We start from the raw sequence: 19,854 nt of genomic DNA, 5'->3' as shown, positions 1-19,854 counted from the left end.
AGGGCAGTTAAATAATATTTTACCAGTGACAACTCAACTCTGTGTCTGTGTTTATGTTTGATGACATAAGTGGATGGAGGTTATTAAGGGGAATTTCAGTCATGCAACAAAAAGCAAGCTGTGCTCGAGATTTTTGGTGGTTTGATATACAGAGATGTAAGATGGTGACGCAGGATAGTAAACTGAGCTATGTTTTCAGCATGCACAGATGAACACATTGGGGCTTTGATGGTGTGTGTATGTACTGTGGATGCTAGCTGTTATTTCAGTCCAATTTTTTTTTGCTTTTTTTAATCCAAGATGGCTGATAATCTCCTCTCTGCGCTTCAAAGGCTTCCACTTTGGTCCCTTGATGTATCCTCATATTCCTTTGATGGGCTTTAAGCGAGGGAGACTAGCTCTACATAATAACCCACCCTGTCTGAGAGTGCTGCCGAGGTTGCACATTTGACTGTTTAGAAAGCGAAAGATTAATGACCTTTTGGCAAGACTCAAAGAGAGGGTGTGCTTGCATGCGACAAAGAAGGAGAGCACTAGAGACAGGCCGAGGAATGAGAGTGTTCGTGCATGCACACACACTGCTTTGCAATTTAGGGGACCATTAAAGCCTCGGCTGCTGTTCGCAATGCCTCTCCCGGTGAGTCATGTTCTTTATCTGCAGCATTTCATTCAAATGGAAATGAGGTGTACCTCATTTTTCCCTCATTGCAGATGACAAGGTCAGCGGCAAATGATTCAATTAGCCTGGGCTAGCTAGCTTGAATTACACGTTTTAAATGTTACAGTACAGAAAGATTTTCCAAAATGTAAATTAGATTAATTAAAATGATCCAAAATAAAGCTACATTTTTGGTCTACAGATATTGAGAAGGTGCTTCCTAATGTGTTTAGTTTGAGCTAGCTGTTTATAGTTTAGTTTGTGTATAGGGATTCTTTATACGTTGCAACCCTTGAACTTTCCCTCATTCTATGACAACCACTATCCTCTGTGTTATATATCTGGGTTTAATGTGATAGACCCACACAACGAAGCCGAATAAAAATGATAGATGGCTTACAAGACTTTAAAATATAATCTGAAAGGTGTGAATTTTCATTCCCTGGCAACGGAAACACCAATTTAGACATTTGCAGAGGAAAGGAAAGAAAGAGGTCCTGTTTTAAATTTATCACAAGACATTTACCACCACAGCAACTTCTGGTTCTACATGCAGGATGGCGTATGTGAGGATACTGTTCCATTAGAAATATATCATTTCAAAAATATAATATTTTGACCTTGTTTCTTTCTCTTTTTTTATAACCCGAATCCCCTGGATTTACATGGCATTCTAGCCGGGGAAACAGGTGCAATTTGTAAAATATTTCCCTTGGTAAGAATCTAACGCCAAATACCAGCTGTAAAACCTGCCATTGCTGTGGGATCTTTTTCTCCCCAGAGACTGGAAATTAAGAGTTAATGAGGCAAAATAGAGCAGCAAAGAAACAAATATAAATGCATGTTACTTTTTAGATTAGTAAAGTTTTACGATCATAATCTTGTGCTACTTTGTGTTGGTCTTTCACATTAAATTCAGCAAAAGGTAACACAACTTGTGGTTGTAATTCATCAATATGCAGAAATGTATAAAAACTGTCCCAAGGCAAAGCAATACACAATAATAACTGTATTTAGGTCATGCGTAATCAATGAAACAGGACATGACAACACATGCAATTCAGCAGAGACCAATATGGAAGGAAGAGATTGATCAAAACATTCATCCTTTCTCATCCCACTTTTGCCCTCCCAGTCCAGCCTGGCAGATAGATCCGGACAAAGATCAAATCACATTTCCATATGAAACCAAACTTGTGGGGTTTACGTACCTAAAAGAATAAATGCAGTTTAAATGAAATATAAAAGAGAGGGAGAGAAAGAGGGGGTGCAAAAACATTTTTTTTGACAAAATTAATAATCATCTAAAAACAAAAAAAAAAAGTTGCACACAGCCATATACGGGTGCATCACATGACCCAGAGTGAGTTACAAACTGAAATATACCAACAAAACGAAATTCAGCCAATCAGCAAGCTTTGGATGCACAATTAAAACCAATCAAAACAATCTGAGCACTCCCACATCAAACACATACGAGACAAAGATGAGACGGGTAGGTTAGGGGTGAGGGATGCAGGTGAGGGGTAAAGAGACGGAGCCAGTCCGTATTCAGAAACAGGGACACACAAAGATGAAAAAGAGGGAAAATAAGATTACACAAGCAACACAAGAAAAAAATAACAGTTTAAAATGTATATAAAAATATATACCAAAGTGCATCATTCAAATAAAGCAATTACATTTGGTGACCATTCTCCTGAAAAATCTCATTATATGTGGTGGGTTGAGAAACAGAGCACCAAAGGATGGAAGGAACCGAGAGACAGAGAGACACAGAAGGAGAGATAAAGGTCCAGTAGAGGTAAAGAGAAAGAGGTAGAAAGAGAGGAATAGATAGCAATTCTCATTCCCAAAAAACGAGGAAAGTAAAATAAACATGAGACACTTTGCCAGGCATTAAAATTGTGTGTCACAAAAGGACCAGTACACTGTAACTACTGCTACTAATACTAAAACACAGACAATCCACTACAAGAAAACCAAACCAAAAGAAAAGAAAAATGGCAGCATAAGAAAGACCCAAAACAGCGAGGTAAACCCCATATCGGTTTAGAGATGCATATGGTTGGAAAAAGAAACTAGCTTGATTGGGTGACCAGAAGTCAGTTGCACCAGCTCTTCATTCTTTCAACATACACTAGCTAACTATTAGCCTAACAAACTTTAGAATTAGCATCTTTTTTGCTTTTCCTATTGGTGTTAAGCTAAGTAGGGTTTAATGAGGTTAATCCCTAAACCAGTTTGGTTATTTGGTATAATTGTAAACAATAAGATAACATATGAATGCTAAGTCTTAATCCTAAACCTGTTAAGACAACATATGAATGACTGGTAATCACAGTGAGAATACCAACAAAGGCTAAAAATTAGATGGGCTCGTGCATGCTCTCGCACACGCATCTTTTTTTAAAGTGAAGAGGGCGGGTCTTTTTAAAAAATTGAGAAAATCCTCCACAATACCTTTAAGCTAAAAAGGTTTAATGAGGTTAAACCTGAAACCTGTTTGGTTACTGGAAAACATATGAATGAACGGTAATCACAGTGAGAATACCGACAAAGGCTAACAATTAGCCTAAAAAGTCTTTGGTGTTAGCATTTTCTTTTTTTTTTCCTACCAGTGTTAAGCTAAGTAGGGTTTAATTAGCTTAAACTCTAAACCTGTTAAGACAACATATGGATGACTATTAATCACCCTGATAATACTAAAAAAAGGGCCAACTATTAGCCGACAATGGCAGACTATTAGCAAACGATGGCCAACTACTAGCCGACAATGGCCGACTACTAGCCAACAATGGCCAACTACTAGCCGACAATAGCCAACTACCAGCCGACAATAGCCAACTACCAGCCGACAATAGCCAACTACCAGCCGACAATGGCCAACTATTAGCTGACAATGGCCAACTATTAGCTGACAATGGCCAACTATTAGCCCACAATGACACTAACGTTAGCTAAAATGAGGCTCAAGTTAGCATTGATGCTATCTAAGGAGCTATTTTAGAGTTCTATATCACAGTTATAAAACCTTTACTCTTTCAGTGTTAACAGCAAAGACATTAAAGACCAAGGAAACCACAAACCCTGGAAACAATGCCATGCAGGTGCTAGGATAATATTTAGACTTGAAACTCATCAGCTCCAGCTTAACATGTATCTGAAGTAGAGTAACAAACTGCTTTGCAGCTGGCTGAATTTAGACAACTTCAGGATATGGCCTGCAAATTATTTGCCAATTTTGTCAAACCAAAAAGTACATTTATAAGTTAACCTGATGACAATAATGGTAAACTGAATAGGCACTGCAGATTTATGAAAAACTGGTGCAACTGGGCTCACAACTGGAGCATAATTTCAATGTTAATTAATAGTGAAATTTAAACAACTAAAACATACAATGCCTTGCAAAAGTTCTTGTAGCACTTGAATTAGTCCACATTCCATAAAGTTAAAACCCTGTTTAGATTTATCGTACAAATATACATGGCTAGCATTTGTAGGCTATGCCATTAGTATTACGCTACAAACATGCTTCTGCCAAAAAGGGTATTAATTGTTTAATAATAAGATTCTGCTTCATATAAATCTCAACAAGTTGGAGGTTGCAGGTCTAATGTGAAAAAAATCAATGTGTTGGAAATCTTTTGCCAGGCACTGTAGCTCCTTAAAAAAAGTTTCCCTCTCACAGAGATCAGTGTATACTTTTATTAGGTCTCTGCTTTGGCTACAGAGTCAGGCAAGAGAATCACAGCCTTGTTTGGTAACATGGTGTTCCAAGAACTGTGCCTGGCCTTAATCCTATCCTTGCATGAAATTCTTTATCAGTAGTGCCTCAAATCTCAAATGCATAATGGCTCCAACTGCCAAACGTTTGGAAAATATTTGCCAAAGCACACAGGTCAGTAAAAAACTTAAATTAAAAAAAAGGGGGGGGAATGAGAGCAGCCTTGTTTGCCCTGCAGTTTTGCATTCGCTGGAAGAAACTGTAGGCAGCAACAGGGAGCAAAGCTTCACATCCTTTCTGATGGGTTTTATTATACGAGGAGATGAATGCTACACTCCAATGGAGAATTAATGTGTCATTGCATAGGAGGAGGTGATTACATTCAGTCATTCCCAGTGAAGTGTTAATGACGTTGTGTGAACACCTAGCTAAAAATGTCATGTCCAGCTGTCTGTATATGTGTTGTGCTTGTTTCTAATGAGAAGGCAAACTACGTGGGCTTGTGAACTCTAAGTTCACGCGTGGAGAAGTCATGGCGCTTGCTTCAAACTCTGCACTAGGCTGGAGACAATACTGTCAAATGCTTCTTTCAAGGGATCAGTTCAGTGATAAGATGTTTGTACACAACTTACCGTTGCCGAAGAAACAGCGAGTGGTTACCGTGGAGACTGACAACAACACACAGAAGTCGTCAGGGAAACAGAAAAAATATAATAAATGAAAGGAACAAATAATCCTAGGAACAAAAGAAACCTAATTGTCACCCTGATTGTCCCCAATGTGAAATAATAATAAAATAAAAAAAAGACTGCAGCTGTTTTAGCTTCTAACAGACCGAGGAAGAGGAGGAGAGAGGAGAGACAAAGGGAGAGGGGATGCTAACTCTCAATGCTGAAACCACCAGTCTAAACAGCAGCAGATTTTGTGCTTTAAAGAAGACTATGAAAAACAACGGCCTAAACTAGCCTTACTGAAGCAGCGCCTTGCAAATGTGTTCACACCCTTCAACTTTGATTCATTTCAGTAGCAAATGGAGTAATGAAGCTGCCAACAGCCTGGGATTCCATGGATGAACTGAATAATTTACTAATTTTGTAGGGTTAGTTGTAGGGTTTGAAAAAAAAAAATGATGACAATGCTAAATTCTGTTAAGCAGAACTGATAATTACTCTTTAAAAGAGGAGTTTTTTTTTAAATTATCATTAACTGCAATCAATTTTACTTTGTTAAAAGAAAGGTTTGTTTTGTTGTCGAGAAGGTTGGTTAGAGGAAGGTGCAAAAACATTATTTTAAATGAAAGGGGAGTGGTCACCAAAAATAGTTAGGAAACCACTGGTTTAGATAATCTGGGATACTGCCTTCAAAATGCAATAAAACCATGAAATGGCCTTCTGATGAGGATGTTTGGTCCTTATTTTTCAATTACCTTCACTTGTATTAAGTTTTTCCATGTTTACAACAGTTATGCTTTGACATCTCACATAAATATTAAAGTCGTTGCATTTCCGAATTCTCCCAAATGGTGCCCGACTTTACACGAGTGAATAAAGTGAATGTGATCGGTCATTTCTCAAGAGGGCGGGATTGTTGTGGCGGAAGGTTCACAAGCAAGTTTGATTTTGGCCGGTTTGTCGGAAGCATCTTGCTAACCAGTTAGCAACTTAGTGCTAGTAGGTTCCCAGTGGGAAATTACATTAAGACCAAGTAGCACTAAATTGGTGACTTAGAAACGACACTGTCAAGGAACGCTATGGACAGAGGAAACATGCAAGAGGAGGAGAGTTTAGTGTCGAAAGTCGTGGATGAGTCTCCTCCGTCATACATGTTTTGTTTAGAGGAGGAAAGCGGGGAAGAAGATGTTGTGGAAGAGGACGCCAGGGCGGCAGAAGCTTGGTTTGGTGTAGAAGGCTTCCAGCCGTACATGTTTGAGCCCTTGCCTCGCAACGCTGCCAGTTCTGTTAGCTCTACGCCTGCTGAAGACACAGACGTCCATCCCCGTGAACACTGGGACGGAACTCAATGGGAAAGGAAATGATTCTCATTTCTTATTTCAACCGTTACGTATATTAGGTGCAACTTATGAATCAAGATGCTATGACCGAAAAAATTTGATTGATAGATGACCTTTGATATATGATTGGTCGAATTTAGGTGTTCAGGCTGACGTATAACTAACTGGCCTGAATTAGATAACGGGAAAAAAAACAGATTTTAAGACAGGATATTTTTTTTAAGAAATGTTCTAAATTTTGGGGCAATATAGTCTGATAAAGATGTTTAATGTTTAAGCCAGAATTATTTAAGTATGACTTTCCTTCGACTTATAAGGGGAGTGAGCATTCATAGATTGCTCCTATGGAAACGTTCAGCCTTCACAGGACAGAAGCACCTTGCTCTAATTACGAGGTCAGCACTTCTTCCACAATCTAAAAGTTATCCCACATAATTTTATCTGGCATGTTTTCCTAGTAATAAGCAGCCCTTATATGACCATCTTAGAAGAGGGAACAAAACATTTTCCCGAAACCATTTCTGCGTCTTATTTCACTTCATTTGGTGACACATTATTCAAGTTGTGTGAATAACTTTGCAAGGCGCTAAAGAAATAAACTGTGATATGAAGCACATATTGTCCATAATAGAAACAGGAGAGCAAAGTTGGTTCGGTGTTTGTATAACTTTTAGGGGAGATATTGTTCTTATTCATGTGGTTAAGTTACACCAATGGAGAAGTGTGTGGTGGGATACTGGGGAGCAGGTAAACTGGGACATTTTCCTGATTTTACCAGTCACCATGAAGATAGTCACTAAAGTAAAGAAAATGATTAAAATATGGAAGAAGAGTTGAACAAAGAAAAAAAAAAAGTTTCATGTTAAGTTTAGTAAAAAAAAAAAAAATAACAGACATGACTGGCAAGTAAAACAAGGTGTGAGGAAAGAGACAGAATGAATCAAAGACAGAGGACTGGAAAGGACAAAGGTTGGATTCTTTCTCCATTTTCTTCAACCTTTTCTGCAATTTTACACGCATACAAAGAACACAGAGATAAGCTAACACTTCAGCCATTTGTCATTCCAGGGGGGAATCATGCAAGGAGAAAAATATTGCATCAATCGGCAAGCATGGACAGCAATGTTAGAACCTAGAAATGGCTAAATAACAAATAGTTTTAGATTGGTCTGATTCTAAAATGTAGATGGGAGGGAGCTCCCTTCTTTCTCAAAGCCTTAAGCTTTGAGAAACAATAATAAAAAAAGCTAATTTAAGTTAGATTGGTTTGATTAATTTAAAAATAGCATTAGGAAAGCGTAACTGGAAAACTGGGCCGAAGTGGGCTTAAAACTGTGCTCCATTCAGGTGTTTGGAGTCTGCAGGGTCAGACATGCAGAACCGCTCTCACAACTACTTCCCATCCATTTCCTCCACAAACATCCATGCAGTGATGATGACACTTCCTTTTCACTGATGCCCAACAACACAACAATCAGTTTGCATGCAGAGCTGCAACACTGCTTCCTCACACACAACTCAGCCTTTCTGCCCTTTAGTGCTGTGATATCTGACTAAAACTCTGCGCTGCGGAGAAACCGTGACTTTCTGTAACACTTCAGCAACACAGACCACAAACATCTCAGCTGGTCACAGTAGTCGGGTTTAGGGTCAACAGGAACACTATCTCCTTATGGTGGTTTCATATTACAATCAGCAAGTTAAAATGAGTTTTTTTGCTGCTAAAATATTAAACTATATGATAACTTTTAGTTTACATCCAGAATACATACAAACAAAAACATATTCATTAAACACTTATCAAAGTATATAGATTTCTTTGTGGTAAAAAAGGGATGATTTTAATCGGCAAGCGTGGACAGCAATGTTAGAATCTAGAAATGGATAAATACCAAACACGCAGCACATTAAACCTCTGCAGCCACTAGGGATGGGCAATTTGGACTCTAACATTAGTCTCAATGTGACAAGGAAGTCTAGTCCCTGTAAACAGAACTTTTAAAGCTTAACAATTAGGTTGCTAAACCCACCAAGCAGCACAACATTGACACTTGTTTAAACAAATTTGAACAGACACTTAAGCTAGAATCCTGTGTGTCAATTGTAGTTTAGCATCATTATTACCCCTTAGAGAAATGACACAAGCATTGCTAATTTATCACTGGGGTCCCTCAATGTCGTGTGATCGGCCCACGGCAGTTCATACTACTATATTTTAACAGAGTGCATCCACACTTCAAGAAAACATTATTAATAAGTAGTGGAACTGACATGAAGTCAAACAGCTAGAGGTCTGGTAAAGAGACGATAGGATGAAATGTAAAGTCAGATAAAGGTCGCATCCTGAATACACACACCTCAGTGTCAACTACTGTTCAGCAAACAGAGAGCACTCTGTAAAGTAGTGGACAAGTGAATCTCCGCTACAGATTCCAGCTGCTATATATCAGACATGCAGGCCCTGCAGATGATGGTGAGGGTCCGATCCAGAGAGGCTCTGAACACTAATCCCATCTTCTTGAACTTTTAGCTTCAGTCATGCACAAATACTAAAATCATTCACTTCATATCTTTGCTCCTATTCAACCCTTTTTCCCCCATGTTTTGTTTTTATCCATTCTGTAAATCCTCAACCTAAGCCAATATATGTATTAAAGGACCTCTCATTTGCTTTTTGCCTTCACTAAGACAGGAAATATACAATAAGATGGTTTGATATCACATTTTTTTGCTGTTATTATATAAACGGTATAATAATGCCCATCCCTAGAGACCGCACAGGGGTCATAGTGTACAGCTAACTGTGCAACAGCCACAAAAGGGGGGATATGAGACAAATAGTGGATAAATTACACATTGGTCGTATCACAGGCAGAAGTAAAAACCATCAAATGGTGGACTTTTGTATTTTTAGGACATACATACAATTAAATAAAGAGCCATGGATGGTTCAAGATGAATGGATTGTGTATTATTTAAGAGTGTATACTATGAAACACTATATATACTGATGATGATGTGATGAGATGACAGAAAAGCAGGTAGTGAACTGTAGTTGGGCCACTTACATGGACACATTGGAAGCATACAGGAAACTGACTTCTTCAAAGCGCAGAGTTTTATCCCAGACAAAGAAAAGTACATTTTAACTTTGAAAACACAACAAATGAATTTCTAATCTTGTTCATCTAAAGCTACATACATGCACATAATGGGAAGCTACAACAAAAGAGCTAGGCGACCCCCACCGACATGCACCAAGTAGACAAAAGAGATTAGCAACTGAATCAAGCACAGCATTCCTCTACAAATGATTAGGCTAATCAACTTCTTTAAAGGCTATGAAGCCCACAGGAAAGAAGAACTGCAGTCATGCTGACTAAACAAAGAAACTGATACTGATGCCTGATTGCTAAAACTAAACCACCGAAATGAAAACATGCAAGAAAAGCATCTGTGTCAACAGTACAGCCTCCATCAGACCGCAGTTTACCGCATTAAAACTCAAATCATGCACTCCGAGTATTCCCCAGCTAGCCTGCCAGTGGATGGTTACAAACTGAACAGCAGGACACGTTACAGGAGTGGAAAACAGCAAATGAAAATGTCACCTCGCAGCGTCTTGCAATAGGATTCATACCGGCTACATTTTCTTTCAGCCAGAAATAGGAGAATTTTCTTCATCTGAAATCCTTTGATAAAATTCTGGCAAATCCACTTGTTTAATTTTAAAGACAGCATTAATCTAGTCTAAAAAAAAACAGCATGCTGTGGATAACTTTACAACAGGCTCAGGTTAAAGGTACATTTTCCTCTGATTTAAATGTAATCATGACGCTAGGCAATCCAGATGTTTGCTTTGTGATCTGTATTCTAAACTAGGAGTGGACATTTATCGTTGTTGTGATCAATTCTTAGTCATAATAACAATTATGATTTATTCTGTAAATGATCTATTAGAATTAATGATAATAAAAAATTGTGGATTTTCAGAATTTTTCTTTCTTTTTTCCCCCTCCATTTTTTCTCCTTTGGGTCATTTACAAATTCAAAGAACATGATTAAGTTTGGTTACTACAGGATGTTTAGTCCCCATTGTATAAGAAATTATGTCAAATAATTTCTGTGGCATTGAAATCTAGTTTGAGATTTTAGTGACGTTTGTTCAAAAAAACTATAAACAAAAATCGATACTGAAGGAGTATTGTGAAATTTATGCGTCATCTCATTTCGAAGGATATTTCAAAATCTTTTCAGTAGTCGTGGGGCCAGAGAAGGCTCTTTTGGTCGGACTGTTATGGTTACCAACGGCTGGATCAGATCAAAGCATGTTTTGGAAAAAAGATGCAGCAACGATTTTCCGTCTCTTAGAAACCGACCTTATATGATGAGAAGCAACAATAGGTGGCTCTGCAAAAATGTTCACTCATGGGTATGAATACTATTGCAAGACAATGGAACTAGGTCTAAATTTCAGAGTTTTGAACTGGCACATCTAAAACACCCTTTAATAAACTTTGAAATCAGGACCCAATCAAAGTGAGAAATAAATGCAGCAACATCTGCAAGAGAAGAAGGATGTTGCCTGATATAAAGCTTTTCTGTCTGGTTGGAAGAATGCAGAAACACTGGTTTATGACCAGCATCAAGTGTTTTTATTCTGCAAGCTCATGCACCATAAACAGACAGAAAGAGACACACGCTGCTGACTCCTGCTGCTGGCCCACCATGCTGCCAATGCCCAACGACGCTACAGACCATCACCACTGCTGCAGCACGACAGGACGCATGCAACGAGACGACTGAAACGCAAACACACGCTTCCCGCTGATCTCATGCACAACCTGTGGGTTAAACTAAGGCCCAGGGAGACAAAAGACGGGGTCCAGGTTCTGAACATGGGTGAGACTGATGCAGGGTGGACTGGCTCCAGCTGTGATTGCTGATTGGCTGAAGGTGGAGGGGATTATGTTGTACCGCAGGATGCAGGTGGCTGTCTCTCTTTCACAACCATACTGCAGCAGGATGTGAAGAGTAAAAAGAGCTAAAAGCATCCAGCCTCATCCATCATGCAGGAAGTGACTCTCACACGCCCGCACACACCACAAGGGGAAGATCCCCTGGAGTAAGCCCATGCAGAAAAATCACCCCCAGCTTAAAACGAATGGATCAAACATGGAAACCTGACTGGAAACCCTAATTAGAAAGGAAAATCTGCATTCAACACTCAGCACATGCTTCAATAAACACAAAATATGTGGAACTGGATACGGATAAACAACCTCAAAACACAGAAACAATAAAAATCATCGGAAAAAAATCCAGATTTTGCATAAAGTGAACATGCGTCAGTGTGTTGCTGTTAATCCCAACATGCTGCTGTAGCACCAGGAGCCATTAGCACCAGAAAAAGAGGGATACAAGGTAAATCCACAGTATGAAAATAAAAAAAAGAAAGAAATAAGAGCATCCGACTGCAATCTGCCATGCATCATACTTTCACTTTCACTGGGCTCCTCTCATGCCCTCCGGTAGCAGCTACACAAACATCATTCCAGCTGTTGCATGAAAAATTGTAACATCAGTGTGGCTACAAGGTGAGCATCACTGGAAAATAAAAACAAAGCTAAGGAAGGCCGACAGGTTAATGTGAAAACAAGGCTGCAGAGGACAGGTCACATGCATGCTTTGGCTCTCGTGTTCTTGCACAAACCCCAAAAATCAATCCCAGCACATTTCAAAATAAATAAAAAAACATTATAAATCAAGAAAAAGAAGTCTCATTGGATTTAAAGAAACAAGGAAACAAGATTGCAGAGGACTGGGGCAAGTGGGATACCAGTAGGCTGCATCAGAGCGTATCACATCAGGGATGAAGGGATGAATCTAGCTAGGCAGTCAGGGATCAGGCAGTAATGATTGGAAGAGCGGAGAGAATACAGAGCAGGGAAGGGAGGGAAGTTACCTCGATCTTACGCCCTTCCACCTGCGTGCCGTGGAGCTTTTCCCTGGCTTTCTCTGCGTCTGCGCTGTTTTCAAATGTCACAAAGCCAAAACCCTGCAGCCCAGAGCAGAGAGGGGGGGGTTATTATGAAAAGGCTGTGATGTGTGGCAGGAGACCAGGCCAACCGCAATCATTTCCACAGCAACAATTCTCCTGCTTTACGGTTTATCGTCTAGTTAACGCCAAAATGCTGGAGAACTAGTACTGTATGAAATAAAGCATGGCCCCTCCCCAACCTATTACTGTACACTGCATTATTCAAAACAATGAATCGTGTTGCATCTAAAAAACAAAACTGAATATCATTACAGTTAAAGTGTTTAATGAATTCAAATCCAAACGTTTAACTTAATATAATTAACTCATTAATTTATTTCAAGCAATTATTTCTCACAAATTTGATTTTTGCATCTTGGAAGGAATGAAAAGCCCCAAATTGAGTTTCTCTGTAAACTTTAAGTACCTCATTGGCTACAAATATACATTTATTATGATGAAGTATTTATGCGTTCATATAGAAATTGGGCTAACTAAAAGGCTCTGAATCCATCAGCATGATTTACTGCATTACTGTGGCAGTGCTGCAGCTATCACTAAAGCACACTCTGCTGCAGCAGCAGCATACACCCTCTCTGTATTGAGCTGGGGTTCCAAAGACTCTACCAGGATCAGGTGTTGGTGGTTTTAGTCATGTGAACAAAAAAGAACCAGCTATAAAAGCTTCACAGCATCTGGAAGCATAGAGGTGTAAAATTTCTGCTGTGATCAATTTGGAAAAAACTGCTGGAGCAACACCAGCAGGTTAAATGTTGCTGCAAATCATCAACAAACTTCCCTTTGGATCTCAGAGGAGCCTAAATTAGGGAGATTTCTAGACTTCCTTTAATCTTTGGGGTCTTGATTTCCAATTAAAATGTGAAATTACTTTTATCTGAACAACCTGTAAGTCACTCAAAAAGCCTTTTAAAAGTAGGCTTAACTTTTGAATCTTGCCATCTTTGCTCTTTTTTCCTTCCACTAAACTTTCCTCCGCTAGAGCCCTCATTAAACTGAAACCTCATCACCAACAGCTCACAATGACTTTCCTGTTTTCTTTATGATTCATTGGCCTGAACTAAACACTTTCCTCTTTAAAAATGAAAAGAAAAGAAATTTTATTCAGTCATTTTAATTAACATTGTCATTTCTTAAGATGCAGCTGTAAATATAATCAATATTAGCATCGTTGTGATAAATATTTCATGGCATGGGGATAGTTTGACCATAGATCAATCAGCACAAAGGAACAATCTCTCCTTATCTTTCTGATATTTATTGGTGTTATATAAAAACTGTTGGACCATGTTACACCTTTTATTATTAACCCTTTATTGGACAATCAGTGAAATACTTTGAAAATCAAAATTTCAAGCCAACAGTGTTATTGGAATTCAGGACAAGACCTTATTGAATTTGAAACATTAAAAAATTATGGATACTTTGATGGCAAAAATTAATGTCAATGTAATAAGAAATGCCAAATTACTCAAATATATTAACAAAAATAACAAAAGTGCTTCTATAAGAAATTTTGTGAAAAAATAAATTTTTTTTGGTACAACATAACCTTAGAGGCATTAATGCTGATACTGGCACTTACATTTATTAGTTTATAAAATTAAATATAATTGTTAACGAGGCTTATTCAATTTTTAACTTTACTTTTTCAATTAGTTTTTACCTTTTTTTCTTCTTCAAATTTAATTAGAGTAGGTAATACATCATTCAAAGGCTCACCTAATTGGTCAAATGCCAAAATAAGATATACAGCCATGTAGCAGCATCTTTGCTGAAAGGCTGGATATAGATCTTGTGCTTCTAGACCTCACTGAGGGACGGAACGCTAACTTGCCCTATAAAGGGTTAATGTTATTTATTTTTACTGTGAAACTGTATTTTCATACAGTGAGAATCTCAGAGCTACAGAAGACAAGCTGTGGATCAGCAGCGCTTTGAGTGAAGCTTTTTTGGTTGTGTTTACATAATCACTCTGATCTCACCACAAAACCTGTGTCCTTTCTCAGAATCAAGTTTATTAATTCAAACTTACCTTTGAACCCCTCTCATTGAAAATAATCTCTACATCCAGAATCTTCCCGAATTGCTGGAAAAACAACAGAAGCAGAATTTAGCAAAAATATAAATATATGGTGTTTCAAAACTTTCAGCTGGTGCACACTAGGGGTCACTGTTACACCAAAGACTAGTTTCAGCATTAAATGATCTATCTGATGCTTAGATTTGCACTTTTTCTCCTCAGTTTAATGCTAACACAGTGACACCGTTAGAAACGTTCCCCTCTGCATGCATTAATATGACCCCCATGGCTGTGTCCCATTTACTCTGACCCGGCCTCAGCCTATCCCTTACAAAGCAGGGCTTTTGCTGCAGTACTTCATGCGTCTAGACTGATTTATTGATCCTGTGTAAAAGGGGCCCCCTCCCCCAACCGTTCTGAGATACTTACCCCAAACATCTGCCTGAGGTCTGGGTCCCGGAAGCGGAAAGGGATGTTTGAGACGTGGAGGCGTTTGGGAGTCCCTTTGGCCTCTCCAGAGTCTCCTGCGGAACCTCCTGCTCCTGTACCTCCTGCCGAACACTGCGCCCCCGCCTCACCCTGGGACGTCTCCTCTGTCTTTCCCTGAGGATGATGAGAGAAGTATTGTTGGAATTCAAAACACAAAGAAATGTGAGGTAATAAAACTTAATTTTTCTTTTTTTTTTAAAAACATCTGAAAACTGATATTTCTTCGTCTTCAGCCTCTCTGACTCAGTTCCAGGCTGGAACTGAGTCAGAGAGGCTGAAGACATGATATGAAGCTTAACCCTGGAACTTCCAGGATTAATCATCATGTCATCCCCACCATCAGCTCTGATGCTTTTTCCTCTCTGCTAAACAAAACATCACCACATCATGATGCTGCCACCAACATGTCTCCCTTTAGGATTACAATCAATTAGGGCTGAAACAAGTAATTGATTATAGAAATACTCGTCAGCGAAGTCAGTAATTGTTTAATCATAGAGAATAGAGACTTTTAGCTGACAGAGTGACCCAATCAAAGCAGTAATTATTTAACAAAATCGCAAAAAACAGAAATATATATTGAATTTATGATTAAACACTTTTGTTTGTCCATGAATATAATCCATCCAGAACTCCCAAACTGGAATAGTTTTAGTTTTAGTTTAGGTTTAAATCACGTAAAAAAAAATTAAAAAGTTCTATAAGAAAACATTTACTATTTGGTTATTAATTGAAAATATAATTCATAGCAAAATAAAGATTACTTGAAGGCATATTTCTAATAAATGCAGCCTAATGAATACTTCTGCCATATTTAGATATAAAATCTGATTTCAATATTACCATGTTTTGTTTTTTTGTCCCTAACTGAGAGCCATAACAACCAGCCACCATACAGACTTAAATCTGTTAGAGATTCCTGTGGCTCCTCAAAAAATGATGATCAAACAAGGGTATATATATATTTTTTTTGGCATGTTTCATTTGTTTATTATCCTTTTGAAACACATTCCCAATTCTTGTCGGTAAAAAAAACTCAAAGTTGAATAAAAAGAAAAGAAACTGTGTTAAACATGAATCTATCAGTGATATGAACAATTTTAGGCTTAACCGACCAGAGAACGTTCACCCACATGGTTTACAGTGAACTCTTAATGCTCTGCTTTCAACAATGGCCTTAAAAAGGTCAGATTTTTGGAGTTGAATTCTCCCACACCAGCTGCCAATCTCTGCAGCTTCACCAGAGTTACTCGCCTCTTTTTCTGCTTCTGTGATTAATGTCCTCCTTATCTGGCAGAAAGGTGCTCTCTCCATTTCTAAAGCAGCTCTGCATTCGTTTGGGCTGCATGATGTCATTAGTTTTGTGAAAAAATGCTAAAAAATTAATCAAATAATAAGATGGCTTCTAAAGCTATTGACTGTACTGCTAAATTGGCTTAAAATAACATGTAAAAAAAGCGAAACAGCATCGATTTCCTTCCTGAACGCCAGTGACATCCACCGAGGTTTGTGACTGAAGCGTAACAAAATAGTTCAAGAAGTGTGAATAAGTTGGAAAGAGCCCGTATCTCAGTGGAGACGGAGCTCTTCTCATTCACTGGCCAACATCTTGTTTAACATCTCAAGGAACTGATAATCTTTAAACCATCGAGCGTGAACGCCGTGTTTATTTTACCAGTAAACAATTTCGACACTGAAGCGCGGCAAAAACCCCGGAGCTGCTTTAGATCTCTATCTGCGTGTGCATACAGCACGCTACATAAACACATTTCACAAAGCTTGAATTCCTGTAAAATAAAAAGGCAGCAAACGAACGCCGCCGTGATCTAAACTGTGCGCCTCGTAAATGATGCTGCGCACAGACGGCCGGACAAATTGGAATAGAAAATTCTAGTATGGCTGAATAGAAAAGGATTAGATTCTTGCTGTGGACATGGAGAGAGCTCTCTGCTAGATCTGCAGCTTTAGGAGGCGAAGGATCCGAGCTCCGAGCCATTTGCTGGTGCCTTCATGTTAATATGCTGGGAAATATGATGCTGCTGTAACCTGAACCTCTTTTACCGTGTTACTGTCATCTGCTGTTCTCGTTCTAAAAGCTGTTTTATATCAATAAAGCCAAACGCAGCTCAGGCTGATGGGATTGTTATTAGATTTGGGGATTCTTTAGCAATAAAAAGAAGATCCTCACTGCAGCAGTTTGAAAGAGGAGTGGACAAACTGATACTGGTCTGACTGGATAATCAGACAAATCGGTAATTTAATTATTTTGACTGCTATAAAACTAGACTTTAATTTAACCTACCAAGGTACGGCCTTCAACCTAATCTGACAAGCCAGGAAAGGAGATATGGAAAGGAGTTAATGAGATATATGGCCAAGAAGCAGATAGTACCTCTGGAGGAGCTGCAGAGATCCACAGCTCGGGTGGTTGTCTGACAACAGGACAACTATCAGTCATCCACTATAAAAATCTGGCATTTTTTAATGAAGTCTTTTTCATAACCTGGAAAAAGTGGTGGGGGTTAGGCTAACATGCTAACAGTGGTGCTCTGGTCACAATTTGATCTGCATGTAGAAAGATAAAACTGGACATTTCCCTGAACGCATCATTCCCTTTCCCCTGGCGAGGCACAGTCCTAGAGGCGTCATGCTGTGGGGATGTTTGTCAGCAAGGAGAGGGAAGCTGATCTGACTTAGGAGGAGATGGATGGAGCTAAACAAGAAGAAAAACCTATTAAAGGCTGTAAAAGATCTGAGCTTGGGTAGAGGAGGTCCTCCAGGAAGAGTTCAGATCAAAACATATTCACGTGTTAAATATGGCGATACGCATTTTTTAAGTCCAAATGTTAGACAAGCCTCAATTTAAACAAAAAGAATTATTTAAAAAACAACATTGTACAGCAGATGGAGGGAGCAGCAGTGCATGTGCATTTCGTGCTCTTAAAGGATGGCTGAATGCGGTAATGAATCAGCAGACGCACGCAAGTTTAAATAAATGCAAACTGTGCTTAAAAGATCAAAGTCTGCAAGTTCGTTTTAGATAATTAGGAAATCTTAAAGTCCAGTATTTGGGCACTTATTCTATAAAGTTAAACTAGTAATATATCCTCCGTTTTACACTTTTTCCTTCCACTCAACTTTGTAGATATATGCTTGGATGCAGCAGCCAGCTTCGCATCAATGACCTATTGGGGCTACAGTGACCCTCTTTATGACATATACGCTATAAAATTGCTATTGTGTAATATTTACATTTTCTGAGACGCCATATTTATGGATTTCATTCTCTGTAAGGCATAACCTCACCTTAAAATATTTCACTCTATCTGTAATGAATCTATAGAATAAAAGTGGTTTTATCTTCCTGAAATGAAGCCCTTTTTCTTTTTTAGATGTCCCTGCAGCAGGAGGCGCCTATAGAGCCTCACATAATAAAACAGGAGTCCTTACATTGTTGCTGTTGGGTGCGTTCGTGGCTCCGTTACCGCCGGCTCCGACCTCTGCTGTGGCCTGACCAGCAGCACCAAACATGCCCCCCGGGCCAAACTCTGTTCCAGTCAGGCCGTTTTGAGGAGGGGGTGGAGGAGGGAAGGTTGTAAAGGGTGGGGCCACTAGACCCTCCTGTCCTCCGGTGGAGTCCTGGGAGCCCTGTGGGATCAGGAATGGGGTGGAGACAAATTAAGATTTATTCTGCTACAGAACAGAGACCAAACCGAAGAAAGGTAAAATTCTTCCGATCAAATTTCACTCTCTCTCTATCCCCCCCCTCGCTCTACCACCATATCTCCAACAGGCATGTGTTTTCAGTCAGCCTACCATGAAATATTTACAGCGCACCCATCTATTATTAAGACTCACAAAATGTGATACACAGTTTCAGATACGAAGAATGTTTTCGAGGTGGATGGAGGTGAGGAGAAAAATAGTGCAGCACGTTAACCGTCTGCGACGCCCTCGAAGCTGCTGCTATAACCTGACAAAATCCTAATTTCTACTATTTTCACTCTTCCTTTTAAAGCAGAGAATAATCCCGCATGCTAAATGTGTTTTCCGTCTGCAGCTGGATGTGCTGCAGATTATAGCAAACTAATTTACCGGCGAGTCGTTGTACGTTTGATGTGTGGGGAGAGTGCGTGACTACAAGACTAAAATCATTTCTCACGCCCAAGGACGTCTTTGTTGCATAAGAAACAGCTTTACCAGAAAGAAAAAAAAAAAAAAAGCTAGATAAATAATGGAAAAGGGTAACAAAACCTTTCAAAACTCAGACAATCTTGTTTTATCAGTAAAGGTTCAACATTGTGTTACACAATCACACTGATAAATATAGAAAGCTGAGGAGACGATTGTTTTCTTTCTGCAGCAGAAACTTGATTTCAGAGCAGTCTGCTCTCAGATTAGGAGAACGGGGTCTGGTCACCATGGAGTTTGGGCGAGATTTTTCCAGATGACAGACATTAGGTTCAGACAGCAGGTTGGACTTTTCCTTTTATCGTCTAAATAAGCATCTATTTAGGTTTAATTGTCTGAAAAAGACAAACATGGCTTTCTGCTCAGGGCAGCATGATGGTGGGGTGTACCACAGGGAGCAAACACGTTTCCTGAACAATTAGTGACTGAATTAAAAAAATAGACACAAAAAATTCATTTCTAAAGACTTTTTGGCATTATGACCAACTTAGAGAAATTGTTATTATTCCTTGTTTATTTAATTTCAACTAGGATGTGCTTCATATGAAAAAACCCAGTAAGTGAAATAAAATCTGTCATTATGAGACCTTCCTTTGCAAACTGGCTGCTTTTACCTTCAGCGCTGCACTGCAGTTAGAATCAGGTAAATGAAATAATAAATATTCAGCATGAGTAGCTGCAGCATTAAACACTA

The 19,854-nt window shown here is 39.0% G+C and overlaps 1 protein-coding gene across 5 annotated transcripts in view; it reads right to left on the bottom strand.

The window, feature by feature from the left end:
* The window catches only part of LOC107095966 (RNA binding protein fox-1 homolog 2-like), a 72,944-nt gene that overhangs the window by 11,534 nt on the left and 41,556 nt on the right, over positions 1 to 19,854 (bottom strand). For all 5 annotated transcript variants that reach the window (XR_001481775.1, XM_015392371.1, XM_015392370.1 and 2 more), the window contains 4 exons: positions 18,420 to 18,617; positions 14,910 to 15,083; positions 14,493 to 14,546; positions 12,365 to 12,457 (listed from right to left, as the gene is read on the bottom strand). Coding sequence is in view for 4 of the 5 variants with exons in the window: in XM_015392371.1 (XP_015247857.1) it covers positions 12,365 to 12,457; positions 14,493 to 14,546; positions 14,910 to 15,083; positions 18,420 to 18,617 (519 nt within the window). In the remaining variant the exon portion in view is untranslated. The remainder of the gene's footprint in view (positions 1 to 12,364; positions 12,458 to 14,492; positions 14,547 to 14,909; positions 15,084 to 18,419; positions 18,618 to 19,854) is intronic.

This window comes from Cyprinodon variegatus, unplaced genomic scaffold (assembly GCF_000732505.1).
Source record: "Cyprinodon variegatus isolate N-32 unplaced genomic scaffold, C_variegatus-1.0 Scaffold588, whole genome shotgun sequence".
Lineage (NCBI taxonomy): Eukaryota > Metazoa > Chordata > Actinopteri > Cyprinodontiformes > Cyprinodontidae > Cyprinodon > Cyprinodon variegatus.
Note: the sequence above shows the minus strand (reverse complement) of the source record. Positions and strands in the feature narration are given on the sequence as shown.